This window comes from Drosophila ficusphila, unplaced genomic scaffold (genome assembly GCF_018152265.1).
Source record: "Drosophila ficusphila isolate 14025-0441.05 unplaced genomic scaffold, ASM1815226v1 contig_791, whole genome shotgun sequence".
Classification (NCBI taxonomy): Eukaryota; Metazoa; Arthropoda; class Insecta; order Diptera; family Drosophilidae; genus Drosophila; species Drosophila ficusphila.
In genome coordinates, this window is record NW_025064737.1 from 528386 (window position 1) to 546804 (window position 18419).

General features: G+C 41.2%; 1 protein-coding gene across 1 annotated transcript; it reads right to left on the reverse strand.

Annotated features, from left to right (window-relative positions):
• Window positions 1–1368: 1368 nt before the first annotated feature.
• LOC108093525 (glutamate [NMDA] receptor subunit 1) lies at window positions 1369–3983 on the reverse strand. Its single transcript, XM_017193618.1, has 5 exons — window positions 3478–3983; window positions 3136–3316; window positions 2939–3069; window positions 2378–2548; window positions 1369–2314 (listed from the first exon to the last, which is right to left on the reverse strand). The coding sequence occupies exons 1-5, from the start codon at window positions 3981–3983 to the stop codon at window positions 1369–1371; spliced, it is 1935 nt and encodes a 644-aa protein (XP_017049107.1).
• Window positions 3984–18419: the final 14436 nt, after the last annotated feature.

The following is an 18419-nucleotide window of genomic DNA, read 5'->3' on the forward strand; positions in this document are numbered from 1 at the left end:
GCGTGTGCGTGTGTAAAACTCCTTAGGAGCATCGATGTCCCAGGACTGACAGCCAAATATATAATGCAACTTCCAATATATTGCTCAGAATTCCTTAATACACCCGAATAATTTTCTGATTACAAAAATTTCAAGAATAAATATTCAAGCTGACATTGTCTAAATTTGAATTTAATTTGGGAACACTTGAGGTATTTCTTGGCAGAATCATGTAAAGTTTACTTTGTAATCATAAATAATTTAGATTATTTCGTAATAAATATTTTCAAAATTGGTAAGTCATTACCGATTTATAGTATTATTCAATTAAGTTTATTTAAATGTTTTAATTTTTTTGATGCCAGCTTAAAGTTGTTTTACACAACTGCATTTATTTAAATTTCTAACAATTAAGTGAAAAACAAACACGATGTTATTTCACTTGCCAGCGCTCATGTTAGAGTTTAATTGAGGTAGTTAGCTCTGCTGAAAACAGCTTTGGCTTTTCCCAGTCGCCACTTCTTATAAATAACAGATTTAAGCAAGTTGGATTAGCAACTTTTCCGCACTCGCAGCGATATGCAGTCGTGCGCCCCATTGCACAATCCCATTCTAAACTGTCATATAAATGTGATTATATCGACCCACCCGCCCTTTTTCCGCAGTCCGTGTCTGTCAGACATTATGACAACTTAATTGAAGGTTATGCGTGACCACAGTGCGATTCCAGGACATGCGTGGCCACCAACACAGAGCTTAATGCAGGGCACTGATCACGCATCCAACTGCATCAAATGTGATTACACAATTAGATTGCGGTTTGCTTCAACAATTGGCTAACCACTTTATAAGGAGTCATGGATTGGAAGGGGAAATATCTGCAATTTCATACTTTTGATAAAGAACAGATGATGGAAAAGTCAGCATAACCCTTTGTCCTTTCAGTGGGACTTGTTGTGCATTCAGCGAAAGCGTCACTTCTTGTTCGCTAACTGAATTGTCCTTTGCGAAACTAACAGTTTTCCGCCCCTTAAAAGCTTGTCAGTTAATAGAAAACAAGTGACACCGCCTCCAGCCAGCTTCATAATTAAGTCTAAATGAGCAGCGCCCTCCGTGCAGACCGCGCCCAAGAAAACTGGCCAAAAAGGGGGGAAATGGTGGGGGAAATGGTGGATGGAATGGTGGCTGAGTCCAGTAGAGTACATGCAAGTGTTTGCAGTTTAATGGAATTTTTAATTTCTGCCCCGCGCCGGAGCTTCAGCACTGGGAATAGCTGACATTATTACAAATTTTTTACTATTATTAAAAATGCAGAAAACATTAAAAGCGACACAAATTTGTAGCCGAAAGTCGTGCTGGGGCAGCCGTAGTTGAAAGGGGGCAAGATGATTACTTAAGTGGACATGGCCCCAATCTCCTTCGGAGGTTTGGCAGCGAGTGGAGAAGGAGTTCCAGCAGAAAGACCAGGCCACTGGCCACCATGGCGAGAGCCAGAGCAAAAAGCGCCGGGGCAAAATGCTCCAGGTCCACTTCGGCCTGCGAGGTCTTGAAGAGACTGCAATCTGGGCGGGGAACCATCCACTTCCTATCGTTGTACTGCATCAATCCACTGGCTCGCAAGTGGAGTAAAGCGTGGGCCAGGTGCTCCTTCCACGAGGAACCCTTCGGCATCACGGATCCCGAGGCGTACGGCGGGTTGAACATGATCTCCTGCAGCTCGCAGAACTCCGTTTCGCCCATTTGAAGATCCAGGAGCAACCTGTATATCCGATCGAGGGCCGTGTGGAATGCGAAGCGCCCTTGGATGATCCTCTCTGCTCCCTGCTGAAGAGTCAGGATATTGTGCTCCCCCGATCTGCAGATCTTCTTTGAATATACATCCTTTACCAACTGGTTGCTGGTGTTGGTGAACAAAGCGAAGTTGTAGGATATGTTCTCCATTCCGATGGCTAGATTGCTGTCATATAAGGCCTGCAGATTTACAATACTCCTCGAGCTCTCGGAGAGCAGGGATCCCACTATGAAGGCACCATAGAATTGCATCAACATGAAGCTGAAAACACAACTAAAACTTATGAGAAGTCGAGTTGAAAAGAGGCGAAAGATCTCGGTGGCAGGACCCTGTTGCAAGTAGGTCTCCAGCATGGTGAACCAGACGAAGGAGAAGCGGCTCTCCAATTGGGAAGTCCTCCGTTCCTGCCTCACATGAACCACCAGCAGAAGAGTGCTACCAACGACCAAAACCAGGACACAACTCCACACCTGGTTGCTCAGAGGCTCAAAGAATATGTTCCTTATGTGACTCCGGCGGGGATGGCGAAACAAGAAGTGAATGCTGCGGGGGGAGGAGGGCTGTTCTGAGATTTCATCAAGGCAGGGCTCACTGTGATTAACTCACTACTGGGTGTGCAGCACCGCCGAGTACTGGACGTAGGGCTGTCGGTCCATCACAAAGCGAAGGGGACACACGGCGAAGTCCGCCGCGCGACTCGTCACCTGACCCATCACTCCTGACCAGCTGCCGTTCTCCAGCAACTCGCCCCAGTTGTCCGTGAAACTGATGGCCAGGCTGCAGAGAGAAAAAAAGTGTATTTTTATTTAGGGCTAAAAAAAACCTTTTTTGGGTGTTCAAAGTTGTCAATGCCTTTATTTATGGCATGAAACACTTTTAGCACTTTAATTGTTAACCAAGTTTCTTTAAGTAATAAGTTTATATTCTGCTTCTTTGGTGTTTTGCACTAACTCCCAATTATAAAATATGAGTATAAATTAAATATAACAAAAATATCACACATTCAATTGAATCTTGTGGACAGGCATAAATAAACGAATAGAAATCAACCACGTCTTTTTTAAATTTTTATCTCCTCTTATTAAATATTAACATGTACTGCGGGTATCAGTTATTTAGTAATTTAATACTTTTCTCTGTAAATGAAAACTGGTTTCGCGGACCCACCTGAGATTCAACATGAGCTCCACGTGGCGAAACAACTGGTAGGTCTTCCGCTGCATGGGATCCAATTGCAGGAGCTGCTTATCGTCTGCCAGGTATTCCATGTCATCGAAGCCAGAAGGCTTCTCTGTCAGCTGGGGAAAGTGGGGGGTAAGTGAAAGTCGATAGGTGTTTTTAAAACAAAGCTACAAACCACTCACCGCAGTACTGCCTAACAGAGTGACATTTTGAAAGTTGCGCCGCCGAATCACCCAAGTGCTTCTATATTTTTCCAAGAGTTGATAACCTCTAGAAAGAGTCCATTCTCCCTTCTTTTCAACTATCAGAGCAGTGGGAACTTGCTGACTGATTCTGTACACATCATAAATGAGCCAAGAAGTGCTAAAACAATTCAGTGTTAATAAGAACTCAAAACGAAACACTTTAAAAAATTCTACTTGTTGCGAAACAATTTCTGTGGAATTTACATTCCCGCGTAAATAAAAGTGCTGAAAATTAAAACGTATCTTAAGCTTCATATAAGGTAATACACTGTTTCTCACTTATCTTGTCTCAAGGCCACCGTGATGTCCGCATCGATGCCTATGTTGTAGCCACTCAACTGCTGCTCAATCAGTTGCTCGTCTGAGAGAGACTCCCTGCCAGAACCGACAATGAACCAGGCCAGCGAGTTGTTAAAGTATCCGGCCTCAGAGGCCACCTCGAAAACCCTACGTCTCACAAGGATATGCTCGAAATTCAGCACCAGGACCGCCGTGCGCGGAGAACCGTCCAGCATGAGATCCTCGAAGCTGGCCGACATTCCTGGCCGGTAAAATTGCACACGATAGTTGGCCAACAATTTCTGGTGGCATTCAATTTGCCAGTCGCCGTCAGCATCAACGCCACGGACCACCAGGACCTGGCTCAAGTGCTCCGAGCGCAGAAAGTCCTCGAAGGCTGCCAGCTCAAGGAAATTGGTATTTATGCTTTCAATTTGCAGCACGCGTAAAAATGCTGTTAAAATTATAAAGGGCCAAGAAATAACTTTCACTTGCAACTTAATCATTTTATACGGCCACTTCAGCACCGACTTTTCCGAGGGACTTGTGTTTGCTTTGTGCGGGTCTTCTGGCGTTTTTATAGGGTTTCATTTTTGCCTGCATGTGCATAATTTATTCACATTAATCACATCGGTGGGTCCTGAACACATGCAAATTGTTCGGTTGACAAGAAAATGAATTGTAAGGATGCATAATACGGTGATTGCTTTGAAAGGAACGTGGGTATTCTGCAGTTGTGGCTTGAAATAATTAAAGTAGTTCTGCAATCCTTCCAAAATACTTAAGTGCATTTGCAAAATTGTAAGTTTAAAAGTTTATTTATCTGAGAATTAAAATCGCTATTATCATTAATTTTTTGGGTGGTCGTCCGCTTTTTGTCGCCACATCGATCAAGACTTCATCAACTCCGCAAGACCCCGTTTCGAGTTGCACCTAGGAAAAAGAGGGCTCCTGCCAGCATATACCAAAAATCCAATAACTAGACGCAACATTAAGCAGGACAAAGCTGGTGGCATTAGCGTGACATTATCCGACTGCAGCCAAGAAGCTACGAGAAACGACAAAAACGCGTGTTAGCATCCACGAAAACGGAGCCAAGGACCTTAGCGTGTGTCCCCAAAGAAGAAGGGGAAGAAATGTGTGGATGGGGGATCGGGAAAAGGGAAACGGGGTGAATGTGGCACAGAAAATGTTGCGAAACTTGAAAGCAAATCCTGCAGATTGCAACTTAATTTCATGGCACGCGGCATGCAACTCGCAGGCAACTTCATTCGGGCAATTTGCTCCACGACAGCTTGCCACGTGCCAAACAAGGAGAGGGCGAGGCTAAGATAGCCGAAATGGAGGCGAGATAGAGTCCTGCGAGGACTTTAAGGCTGCTCCGAAATTAAAAGGAATTACATTCAATTTGTTGACATTTTTGCGGATGCGGATGCGGACGCGGACGCCTTTTTTGTCTTTGGCATCCTTTTGTGCCCTGCTTAGCTGACTTTCGCCGGTAATGACAAAAAACATTTTGTGCAAGGCCGCATGCAAATGAGCAGCGGGGGAAAGTGAGGCGACGGCAGGAAGAACAAGGCCATTCAAATGTATTCATTGCGAACAGGGGAAATTCGCTGGCGTTTTATCGTAAGATTTCCATCGAATACGCGACTCGCTTGCTGAAAAATCTCGAGAGCACGGAAATGTTTCCTTCACACATGCAGCGAATGACAAAAGCAAGTGCGCATACGCCCCGTTGCAAGCCAGCGAAACGCTTAAACATTTCTTTTAAATTTGTGTCTCTTCTCTCTCGACATTTTCTCACACATGACAGACGCTTTCGCATTTGCAAGTGTGCCGGGATACGTAGAAAATTTTAATTTAATTTGTCAAACAGAAATATCACGTGTGTTGTATCTACAATACAAATTATATAAATAAATTCTTAGGTATATACTGGTTGTATTTATTTATCTGAGTTGCTCTTATAATTTAAATTTCATCATGTTCATATTTCTACATTCTTAATAAAAGTAAAAAGAGCTAGCACAGCTTGCCACTTAAGTTTAATGTAATAGAACTCGCTTAAAACAAAACAGATTCCTTCGAGATTCGGACCATGGAATACATTTGCTTCGGGTATTTTAAAGCAACATCCTATTAAATTGCAACGTGAAGAAGGAGCACAAAATAAACAACGAAACATTTTAATTAATTTTGCTCCCAAAACAGAGGACATTATTATTATTATTAAATAAGATTTCTTTTTAAAAAATTACAAATTCTTCTTTCTCCGTATTATTTTTGTTGATAATTATTTTTACGTTTCAACTGCGGGGGATTTTAATTGTAGGTAAGTATGCTGGCAACCGGAAAAACTTGTCCATGGGCCAAATAAAAGCAGCCAACAAAAAGGAAGCGAAAAATCCCCGGCAGCCAGGGAAAGAAGCTCGAAATAAGTCCCTTCGAATGACGGCAACAACACGCGACTCATAATTTCTGCCCTACAGCAGCAAAAATATTGAATAAAACTTGGGTAAATTTATTAATTTCTCAAACTTTTAAATTATGAAGATTTTTTCTTATAATTTAGAGGTTTGCTGGTATTTGTAAGATAAGTTGAGCTTATGGATTTTAATCTGAAATAACATTTTATGAGTGATAAAAGAAACTTGTGATAATCCAAAAGCAATAGATTTATTCGATAATTTACACCTTAATTGTTTAATTTGGTAGCCTGCTTTTTTGTTCGCCTATTTCCAACTGAAAGTTTTCCCATTGTTAGCCTCCGCACTTCATAGCCGCTTAATGTTGGCGCGAACAGTTTTATTTGCCGACAGCAATGGGCGAGAATTCTCTCTGCAGCTGCGACTGGCCCGCATAAAGTCAACTCATTATGAAATTACTGCTGGGAACTAAGCTGCCCGAAAAGGAAAGAAAGGCGACTACGAGGATGACTGGCAGCGGAGAGAGTCGGCAAGGAAAACAAATTAAATTTAATCGATTTGTGAAAAGCTGCCAGACAACAACAACCAGTTCTCGCCAGGAATGGGTAGTGAAGTGCGGGTCCGGATGGGCTGCATGGTAAATTAAGTGAGGGCGTGTCCGCACTCCAGATTCCAGACTCCGCACTTCTGACTTCGGACTTCGGACTTCGGACTGCAGACAAAGTCTAGAACCGGAATCGGAAGCAGGAGGCCAACGAGTAGCTCTTGGCCACTTGTCGACTCTAAGCGCATTCTAAACAAATTAAAATTCAATTAAAAAGATGAAATGCCGTTTCAGGGCATGGAAATGCACGCAGAAGCGATTCTTACTGCTAACTGAGAGAGAAGAGCTGCGTTTTCTGGCCAAGTTAATGGGATGCCGCTACTTGTTCAAGGCGAATTGTAGTCGCATTCATTTAAAGTTGCGGCAACGCGTCAACGCAGTTCACAGCCATCAATGTCTCCTTACACCGAAAAAATAGAAGACACTGGTTGAATTGAAATTCTGAACCAAATAAGTTGACACAAATTTCCCAATTTGTTTTTCGTGTAGAATAATGCCGCATGCATTGGGGCCATTAATGCTCCGCTCGTCACTCGAGTGGGACTTGAGCATCACTTCCAATTACCGGGTTTCAATGCAGACGGCTTAGCGGCTGTCTTTGGCCAAGAATGTCAGCTGATGATTTTTGGTTGTCCCCTCATCAGCGGCAGTCCCGGTCATCGAAGTGCCAGCTCTCATTACGGCCACTTCTGCGGCCTTCGGCGGGCTTAGCCGCCAACTTCCATTTGGCCAGCCGTCATCCCTGGCCAACATTAAAATCGGCGTCCCTCTCAGTTCGCGCCATTACCGATTCTCATTCCCGATTCCCCTTGCCGGACGTCCGGGCCTTCTTTTTGTGCGTCGTGGCCCTGTTCGATTTGGCTTAATGGCCGGGAGCATGTTGTCGCTGCCGGTGCCGTAATGAATTGGCTGCGGACCAACCCTGTTTGCTCCCCCTTCTGGTTGAAACATTTAGCTCGAACATTCCTCAATTATCCATAGATTCATCAAAAATAGCCGATTAATATGTATGTGATGTAGAAGTGGAAGTTAAAATACATGTTTGTAAACATTTTGTGGGAATTGCTGTAAGTAACTTACAGCGCATAACGTTTTTATACCCTTGCAGAGCTAAGAGTATTATAATTTCAGTCAAATGTTTGAACACAGTGAAGGAGACACCTCAGACCCTAAAGTAATTACATTCTTGATCAGCATTACGATCGGAATCGAAATACGTCTGTACGTCGTATGTCTGTACGTCTGTCCGTCTGTTTCTATGTAAACTAGCCATTCAGTTTTAAAGCTATCTTGCTGAAACCTTACCAAAAGTTGTGATGTTATTGTACGCAGAATATAAGTTGGAACGGTACGGATCGGGCGACTATATCGGCTCCCATACGAGAGAATGAAATAAAAAATGCTCACGCCGTTGTTTTTATCAGATCGACTTGATTTCTTCAAGATGGCGTTTTCTAACTACTATTGAATTTTGGATAAAATTTTATCAAAATCGGATAACTCTATCATATAGTTGCCATACAAAAGATCGAAAAATTTAAATATAAATAATGGAAAAAAAATTATAACATCGTGGTTTTTCATAACCCTTGAATCGAGAAAAAAATTTCATTAAAGTCCGACAACGTTATCATATAGCTGCCATAGGAAAGATCGAAAAATCTATATGGAAATAAAAATATAACATCGTTGTTTTTCATCAGACAATTTTTGGTTTTCTAACTACTATTGACTTAATTATTAAGTTTCATCAAAATCGGACAACTATATCATATAGCTGTCATACGAACAATAGTCGAAAATATGGAAAATTAATAGAAAAATCGTCATAGTTTCGATGTTTGAATTTGAAGCGTACCTAATGAATTCGCCTCACTTGCATTGGAGGCTACTATATAATTTGTTTACTGGGCATAGCGAATCCCTTAAATGGAATGCCCGTAGTTAAAACGCCGCCGCCAAATAATTATTATAACGCCCCGGCTGGAAAGTAAAGTTAAAACAAGCAATTGCTGATCGCTTTCATTTTAGAATGACTTAAAAATAGTAAAGATTAAAAAATTAAAAAAAAAGGGCATTTCTATTAGACTTGTGTTATTTAACTTCATCAACCCAAGTATTTATTTATAATTTTTCACTTTTCTATCCAAGAGGGTGGACAACCGCAATGTCAGCATGCCGACATATCCTCAGCTCAATGGTCCACTCGAGGCATCGATCTGCAAATCATCTTTGGTCCAATTAAAGCCAGTTGGCTGGTCACTTGACGCAATTAAAGGGCTTGACAATCACCGCAAGAGGAGTCAGAGTCGCCCCAGCCTCTCGGGCCCGACAATAAAGGAGCTTAATTTAAAATTTAAACCCTTTTTGCTGGAGGCGGCGACCGCAACGTTTCCTGTCCCGGTCCTCGGTCCTCGGTCCTCAGTCCTCAGCCCTCAGTCCTCGTTCCCGACCCAGGATGCACTGATGAAAAAAATATTTTTTTTGCCCTTCCGGCGGCGGAGGCTGAGCGGAGGACGATCAAGGAGCGGGAGCAGCCAGGACGACAGCAGGGCAAATAATTTTTACAAATTATACGCTCACATGCCAACTGCGAAAGGAAAGACAAACAGAAATCGAGGAGGCAAAAAATTGTATGAAGCGAGCGAGGCGGAGAAACCGGCGATATCCTTGGAGAAAAGGCAATAACAAGTCGGTCCGATGATTGGGTCCGCAGCCGGACTTTGGACTCCGGACTCCGACTCGATTGACTGCACCAATAATAACTTCAAACAATGGCCGGCCAAGTAGTTTTCCCCTTCCGTTTTCCACCCCCTGCGGACTTCCTCGCTTTTTGCCGGTTCCGCAGTCGGCCATGTTTGTTTAATTTTTGCCACCGCTGCGCCTTGATTCGGTTGATTATACTCGTTTAGGGGGTATCTTAATTTTTTGCTTCACCCTTTTGCATTTATTTTTTAAAAATTTCCTAGTAGAAGTCCTATATATCATTAATAAACAGGAGATAAACTCTTTTCGATTATAGAATCTTAGTAAAGGCTTTTCAAAATTGGAATTGAATTGGAATTGCTTAGTAATTTATTTTGTATTCATTTTTTGATTTAATTCAATTAATTTAAAAAAAATTATTTGAGCAGTCATTAGTAAATCTGATATATGCAAGTTATGAAAATATTTTGCTTTTCACTTTTTCAAGTATTAAATAATACCTACATTTTTGAAACTGAAAGTAGTGCAACGGGTTTTCAAGTACTAAATAATAATTTTTTTGAAACTGAAAGAAGTGGAAGGGTGTTTATGCTTCAGTTCAATATAACGTTATTTTGGATTTCTTAAATTTTTTTTCTTACCTCCGATGATGGCCAATGCCTTTACTGCAATTGTTCCAATCGGCCGCCAACTGTTCGTTTCCGCTTTTGTTTTTCGCCCTGGCTTTTCTTCTACTTGGGCAGCAAACAGGCTTCAAATTGAACGGAAGCTGGCCACGAGTTATGCCCCGCTAGTTGCCCACCCTGCCCCAACCTCCGGCCCCGCCCACTTCCTCCGCCCCACGCGCACCGCCCACTTCTACCAGCCACCCACAGCTCATCTCCTGCCCAAGGCCGAGGCGGAGGCATTGTTCCATGTCGTGACTCCTTCGGCTTTTCCAGCGTCTTTTGTTGTTCTCCAGAGGGGATGGGGATGGGCGGTGGAAAAGCTCCGGTGCCGCCCTTTTGTCGCTGCGCTTCCGCTAACCTTTTTTTGTTCTCCTTCTTTATTTTTTTGCCGGCCCAATTTTTCCTGCTGCGCTGCTCAGTTTGATTTGCGCCGATTTCTTTTCATCCCAGTGTCCTTTAAAGCCCGATCCGTGCCCTGCCTTTTCCATCAATTTGATTTTGTTAGTTTCCATTTCATTGAATTCTCACATATCCGCATCCGCACTCGCATCCAGCTAGTTGGCAAAATTGTGCCATTAGTTGCCGTTGTCCTTGCCTTTTCTTTTCGTTATTATTTTACACTTACAGAAATGCATAAGAATGCAGAGTAACTTACGGGTATTTCCCTTAAAAATACTCAAATTAAATTATTTTTGGGGTTCCATCAAACTCATATAACATTTGATTTTTAAGGACATATATTGGATATATCTTCCAATTTTATCCACAAATCAAAATTTTATGGCCTGCTTTCCTCGTCAATAATTTTGGTGAGTTATTTTGTTAGGCTATGAAAAAGCATGGTCTTGTTTTAAGATCTAAGATATATTCATTTAAATCAATATATTGTATAGGGATCAAAGCATTTTGAAACTAAAAGAATTATCAGTAGTTAAAATAAAAACGCAGGACTGCCTTAGTAAAATATATTATAATTATTTTTACATTTTAAACTACCTCTATCTATTTTTTTCCCCCAAAAATTAGACTTACACATTTTTACCAGTGTATTCAGTTCTATTCTTTTGCGCCGCCGCCTTTTTTGTTGCGGCATTGTCTGGCGCGCTGTCGTGTTATTCTGCTGGCAACAACAAAAGGGTTTCGGCCATAAAATAACCAATTTGCATAGTTTAGTTAGTTGGACGCTTCCGCCTGTGACACTTTTTCAGCGGTCCAACAGAGGGTTAAAGGAGCGTGGGCGTGGCACATAACCCAGAGGCGGATCGGCCTATCCCCGGCCGTCCTTTGCTGGCCATAATTGATGACTGTTGGTAGCGAACAACAACAGGAAGAGCCGAAGCAATGACGAATTTTAAATTGCTTTTTTTGTATATAGATTCCGAAAAGTTGGCGATAAAAATGTATTGCCTTATCCTGTGCTCGAGTATTCACTTAAAATATTTCATTTAATCCGTATAATTTAAATTCTTGATTAAGATTATTAAAGGTGCAGAATAAAATTAGGAGTAATTTAATATTAATTAGCATAATCGGTTTTTAGGTGTTATGGTAAGGTTTTTATACTGAGTGGGGTTTAAAAACGATATTTAAAAAGCGAATAAATTTAAAATTTCTTTATTACAGTTTATTTGATGCAGAAAGCCTTAATTCTGAACGTTTCCTTCTAAAAAATAATTATTTGTGTGTGATTATTTCCTGCAAAAAGTGTTTACTTTTTTAAAGCGATTAAAAGTGCTCCCTTATTCAAATACATTGCAATTTAATGCACTTAATTTTACACAGTAGTGAATTGAGTTTGGGAAAAATGCATAAAAAAAGGTCACTCAATCATAATTTCTTTGAGGAATGATTTGTGGTCGGTTTCCATTTCAATAAATAATTTAATCATTAAATTACTTTTTTATTAATTGTTATAAATACGCAAATTGCATTGTTAAATGTAATTAAATGATGCCGCTATAATTCCACCGTTTTTCATTGCAGCTATTGTGTTAAAAAAAACCTCGCAGGCAGTTCTCGATTTTTCCGTAAAGGAAAACACTCAGAAACTGTTGGGGCGTGACCTGCGGCAGCTGCCAAAGCCCGACTGCAGACCATTCAATTTTCCCACTCTCCCTGAGGTCACTGGCTGCCAACAATTTTCATAATCATTTAACGGTTTCGCGGCTGGAAAATGGGGGCGCGGTCAGGCGGTTCAGGGCCACTCTCAATGGCCATTAAGTTTATCGAAGAACGTTCGAAGAGGTCGCACTCGAAAAGTGGCTGCAGGCCCCACCCGCACACTTGAAAACAAAGCTGGCGAGGAATTTTGGTGCCCACTGGAAAACAATATCCTAATTTTAAGACTGCCTTATGTTTTTTTAAAGTTTAATTTTATTGAAACATTTTGCCAATACAATAAAAATATTATGTGCTGCCTTGTAGGTATATAAAACAAAAATTTGATTTGCTTATTTAGGTAAATGTCAAATTATTATTTGAACACTTACTTGCGTAAGAAAGAACAAGAGAAAAACTCCTTTTGTAGTTGTTAATTTCAGTAAAGTAGGCTTACTATCTAAATTCTTTCTATGCGGTTTCTTCGAGTGCACGCCACCCTTGCGCTCACCTTTGCCCTTTTTTTGGCGCACAAAACCGCACACTCGACTCAACAAGGTGGCAACTTCCACCTGCTTCTGGCCTAATGCCGCCTGGAGCCCGGACGACTCGGCCACTTGAGAGTCAGTCGACCAGGAAACGCGGAAATGGCACTGAGCATCATCGCCGTCTTGGCCCGGCCAGAAGTTTGAAGAAGTTTAAAGCACTCGAGACACTTTGGCAACTTTCTTCTTGGGTGCAAAACGGGAGGCCCCGAGGGTTTATCAAACTAACGACCTTTGTTGATGAGTGGTCGCCCTGCAAAGGGACTTATTGATTTTCCAGCAGGAAAACTGAGCACTCAAAACTGCCGAGCGACTGGAAACTGCATCTGCATAATTGGCAATGAGTTATGCAGAATCAATGGATCGCTCTTCGGGACTGACACATTAGACGCTCGGCGGCGATAAGCTCGGCAAATAAATGGAATGAAACTGCACTTAACGTCAACACGATTGACAGCTCCCGAGGTCGAGGAGCGAGGAGCTGTTTAAACTCTTAAAACGCTTTTTCCCGCTACGTTACACACCGAAATCAGCATCGAGAATGGGCTCACGTCCTCCACTCGCTCAGTTTCCTCTCCCTTTTTATAACAAATTGGATTTGGGAAAAATCGCTCACCTTTCATTTCACCTGGATTAATGGCGCCGAGGCGGGCGATGAGTCTCCGGCGCACACAATGCCGGAGTGTCGACGGCTAAGTGGTGGGTTCCACCGGGGTACACTCACAGAAAAAACAATTGTCAACCAATTTGAAAAATCTAGCTGTAAACTGAGATTACCTGAAACAAAAATGGTTTTGTTCAATACAATTTGTTTTTTGAAAATAACATTTATTTTGCATGCTGGAATTGTTAAGTAATGAAGAGAAAAGGTCATTTAATTACTAATAACAACTGAAACGTTAGACCGACAAAAGGCCAGTAAGCTAAGTGGTAAGTCATCTTTAGTAGTAGTAATTTAATTGTACAATTTTAAACATTTCACAGCTAATTTTCAAATGATAAGCCCTTATAGGTTTTTCTTCGAGAATATAAAAACTAAATGGCCCTGCCAGTGGACCAATTTTTTTTCTTGTTCATAACGGTTGCAGCATATCCTTTTATTTAGTTAGTTTAAATACACAGAAATATTTCTCAGTGCCTCAAATTTTTCTGACGGGAGTACTGGAAAAACTCTTCGTTACCTTTTTTTTAGCCAAATGGACTCGCCGGGATTTTGCACGCTGATTGGGAGAGCTGCCAGTTTGGACACCTGTAATACGATGAATAAATTAAGTGGTTAAGTTAAAGTAATTGAAAAGCGATTAAGTTGGATACACTTGCTCTGCGTTGATGGCTGGGACTGAAGATTGGATTTCTTTGTCTCGCCTGCAGTTATTTTTGGATTGCTGGAGTACAGACTAATATACAAAAGCCAGACTCAGACGACACTAAGCGCTTCAATAATTTCTGACATCTGAATGTCTGAATGCAAACAAACTCCCAACCAAAAACACAAAATGTTGAGTGCTTTCAACAGAAACATGAAAACTGTTCTCCATTATTCTAACTCAATAACATAATTGTTGCCATTCGCGTTGGTTGCATTATGCGCCCACTTTTGCATCGCATTTCGCTGGCATATCTGATTACTTCGACACAAAACTCCCACACAATGGCCAATATTTTCGCTGAATATCTTCCGCCTTTCGTATATCAGTGCAGTCCATGCTAATGGTCTATAACCCACCCTCTTTCGCTGAACTTCCGTCATTGTTGTCAGCATTATTTGCATATTGTGCGCGAAACGTACTCTCTTCCATTCAGACAATCGCACTGCAAGTGGGTGTCCTGACTAGAATAAGGATAAGTAGCAAAAAACACAGCCAGAAAATTTCACTTCTAAATCACTTCTAAAGCTTTTATATTAACAAGTAATTGGTCTTTAAATTGCATAACTCTTCTAACAATAAGAAATTCAAGTGTTAAATGCAAAAAATATTATAACTCATAATGCTTTTTGGCCTCAGACTTTTCAAATTTGTTTTCAATGTGAATGGAAAAGCATGAAATTGGAGGATAGAGAAGAAGTGGGCCAAACATTTTTACGGACCGTTTTAGGGGCGGCACTCGCAATATCACACTTCCATCCACAGATTTCCTCGGAGTTTTCATATCCAACGGCCACAATAAACTTCGGCTAACTCTGTATACCTTTTTCCCCTAAACCAAGTGAAGTGAAATAGAAAAACGCATAAATAAGCAGCACAAAAAGCGAAATTTGCCAATAAACAAGGAGAGAAGTTTTTTTCAGCACAGACATCGAAATCGCTTGAGTTGCCATTTAATTTTTACATATTTCTGCTCAATTGTTGCATAATCAAGGCATTAAAAGAAACGCTTGCACCATTTAACCCCATTTTCCCACTTTCCCCACGAATGCCTTCCCCGATTGGCAACATCAAAGTCTGGCATAAATATTTCCTCCGCCTTTTGTTTTGTTTGTGTATTCAGTTTTGTGTTACAGGTGATTGCATTTGCCTTCCTTTTGTTTTCCCCTCTGTTTGTTTAGGTAACAATATATTGGCTTGCTGAGGCCAAAACCAGAGAAAACGGGTTAGAGCGCACTTTAGGGTCGCAAGAAAAGGGAAAGTCAGTGAAAAGTTTTCAGTTGAGGGTTTCTCGCGGATTTGGCTGACAAATATTTGTGGGAAATATGAAAATTTAATGGTTTACGTGATGAATTTAACAACCAGTTTGTGAACAGGGCTGTCCGAATTGATTAAAGAAAACTTCAACTATCGCTGTAAAACTCGGCAATAAATCCAGGAAATGTCGATCTGTTTAACCATCTTAGGGATATTAGAAAATATGCCTTTTTAAAATCTTAAAAATACAGTACCCATAAATTGAATATTAATTTTTAATTTAAGCCTACAAAAACCGTAACCAAGGTATATTAATGTGTTGGAAATTAAAGTTTGAAACTATTTTGCTGGTATGCAATTTATATAGGTACACCAATTTTCGAAAAAAATTTCGCCGGGAAACACAAAACTATCGCATCGAACAGCCACATTAAAGTATGCCATTTATCACCTTGGCTTACTCGGTTTCACGTATAGATTGCTCAGCCCACAGATGCAATCGAAATTAAACCCACAACGAAAGGTAAATAAATTTAACAAAATGCAATGCTGAAATTATTTCCTCAGGTCGTTCAGACACACACGCACACACACACACACCCACAGCAGCTCGCAAAACGATAAATTGCTAGTGCAGTGTTAGCAATTGCTGTTAGCCATTACGTATCCGCCGCGTTGCACCAAAACAAGCAGCAGTAACAGCATCGGAAAAAGTACACTTGATTGATGAAAAACCTTTGCGAAATGTCAATCCAACATAATTGAGTCATGTGCTGCCTGTTCCACCCACAAAAAAATAAGTGCGGACCGGCAAAGGGAAACGTGAAAAGTGGCAACTGCAAGCTGCGAATAAAAAGTGGCAGAGTGGAACGCGTCTGCGGGGTTGCCAGGGAACGGATATCAATGAACTTCCGAGTGAGTACTGTACCAGCCACACTGTCGTTGGCCGAAACCATCATTACTAGCGCCATACGTCGCGACAGCCGCAGCTTAAAGTCACTCAGGTGCAGTGGCCAAGGCGAAATGCACATTACATTGCCTTCTGTTTGACTGCACCAGCGATGCTCCAGTGAGTCACGGGTTTGCGGTGGATTCAAAGATGCTAAATAAAAAAAATCAGTTAGATATTTTCATACATCTTAATCAGAACTATTTTCTTTAGCTGAATGAATTATTTATTAATACTGATCTACTTATAAACATAATACACTAAAAAATAATACACTATATGTAACAAAATGCACTTAATATAATTTCAAGTGGATCAAGATATTAAAATAGAGTGTCAATAAAATATTCTATACTTTTTTAGAAATGATTTAATAAATAACTTTAAAAATTTCTACGTTTATAATAGGTACTAAATTTATTTCCTTTTAGATTGTTTGTATCACGTTGGCATACCAAAGCTGTAATGGCAAGAAAATTAATGCCGGCAAGTAAATGCTGCTGACTACAGTCCCTCGGCGGAGACCTGAACGATATACTTGACGATGATGATGGCAGGGCGATGGAACCAATGAAGGAAATCCTGAATAGCCCCCTGCCCCTGCCTCCTTCAAACTGCTACAGAACACAGAACAAGTGGCAGCCAAAGTCGTTTCTGGTAAGTGTGACAAAATATAAATCTTTCCCTGCACTTTGGAGTGAGTGGATGTGCGGCAAAGTAACCTGAACACATAAGCTGCAGTTGGCCAGGAGGGCTCGTTAAACTGGACACTCCTGCCTGCTACAGGGTCTTTGATGTTGCCGAGTTCGCTGCCGAAGGACCAAACATCCTGGCCACCGCATCAGCTGCAGCTGTTTACGACCTACGCCAAGAGAGTTCAGCTGAGGGCTCTCGTTTGCGGCTGGCCGAGGGGTTGTTTTTGGGCACGGCACTTGTTACAACTCGACCGAGTTGTAACACCCCTGAAGGGGTGGCAAATTTACCGACTTTTCTGAGGCTTTGATAAAATATCGGGAAATGTGATCCGAAATTTCGAATTAACAATTAAGTTAGGGGTAAATCTCTCTGAAGAACCGATTTAAGCACACATTTAGGTTTCTTATATAGAGTCAAATTTATGTCAAGCTTACTATATACAAAGATTACTCAGTGGAGAAATTAAAAAAAAATGGCATTATTATCTGGGAATTATCATATAATAATAACTGTTTCCCATTGAGTCAATATAAATTGGCAATGGCGGGATAAAACTATTACAATGGAAATTTTTTAAAATCAATAATCGTTAAAACCTTTTCTTTTAGTTAACTTTTTATTAAAATTAATTAATTAATAATTTATTCATATTTTTGTTTCTATTTTGTAACATTGTACTTAGTGGTTATTTAAAAATTGCGTTTCAGCAGTGCTCACACAGAATGGTCTACAATAACCCTAATTTCCCCATTTTAAAAATAAGTTTCCATCCCAAAAGAGAAAGTCCCTTTATTATCCAATGTACTTTCAAGAACTTTCTCTCCTATCCAACTGCGCATGTCCCTCTCCTCTCTCGTGGGTGTGAAAAACGAACAACCAAGAGCCGTTGGGAAAATTGGCGCTTTAGCTGGAGAAATTGTGCCACTCTCTCTGGCTTTAGCCAAAGCACCTATCTACCTCCCGTTTGGTGTGGCATGAAAGTAAAAACAAACCTGAGAGAAAAAGCACACAAAAGTAAAGGAACTGAAAGGACTTGCTTGCCAGCGATACAGCACCTCAGTGTGCGTGAGGCACAAGAGCCCACTAACACACACGTGCTGCCGACTTGGCCGGGACTTGAATGCATATGCTTGGCACACACACACTAACACGCGGCCAAACAGCGGGCCAGAAACAGAAATATGCAAGGCAATCCCTTTAGGATTTGGCCAGCTGTTTGCGCGCACTCTCAAAAACTTGAATGCACCTTAAATGCTGCGGGAAAAGCGGAAAAGCGGAGGTGGGCCATCCAAGCTCCCCTCGAACTTTGACAATCTAAGCAGTTTACTGTGTCAATATGTTACGTTAGCTGCTCGTCCCACTGCCAAAGTTCGCATAACTTATGCATGCAAATTTCCCTCCCTTTGCCCACCTGCCAAAAAGGTGAAAGACAAAAGCAACCGAATCGCAGCAAATGCGGTTATTGCAGCGATTATTTTAATGGCTCTTCTCGGTTGTTTGATGCCACGGAACTTAACGTACTTATGCTGTGCATGATTTCTCTGTTTTTGTGGAGCTGCCAATGCAGATGCATTTAACACCTGCGAAACTTTGGCCTCCGAAAACTCATTCATGGTGCACTTCC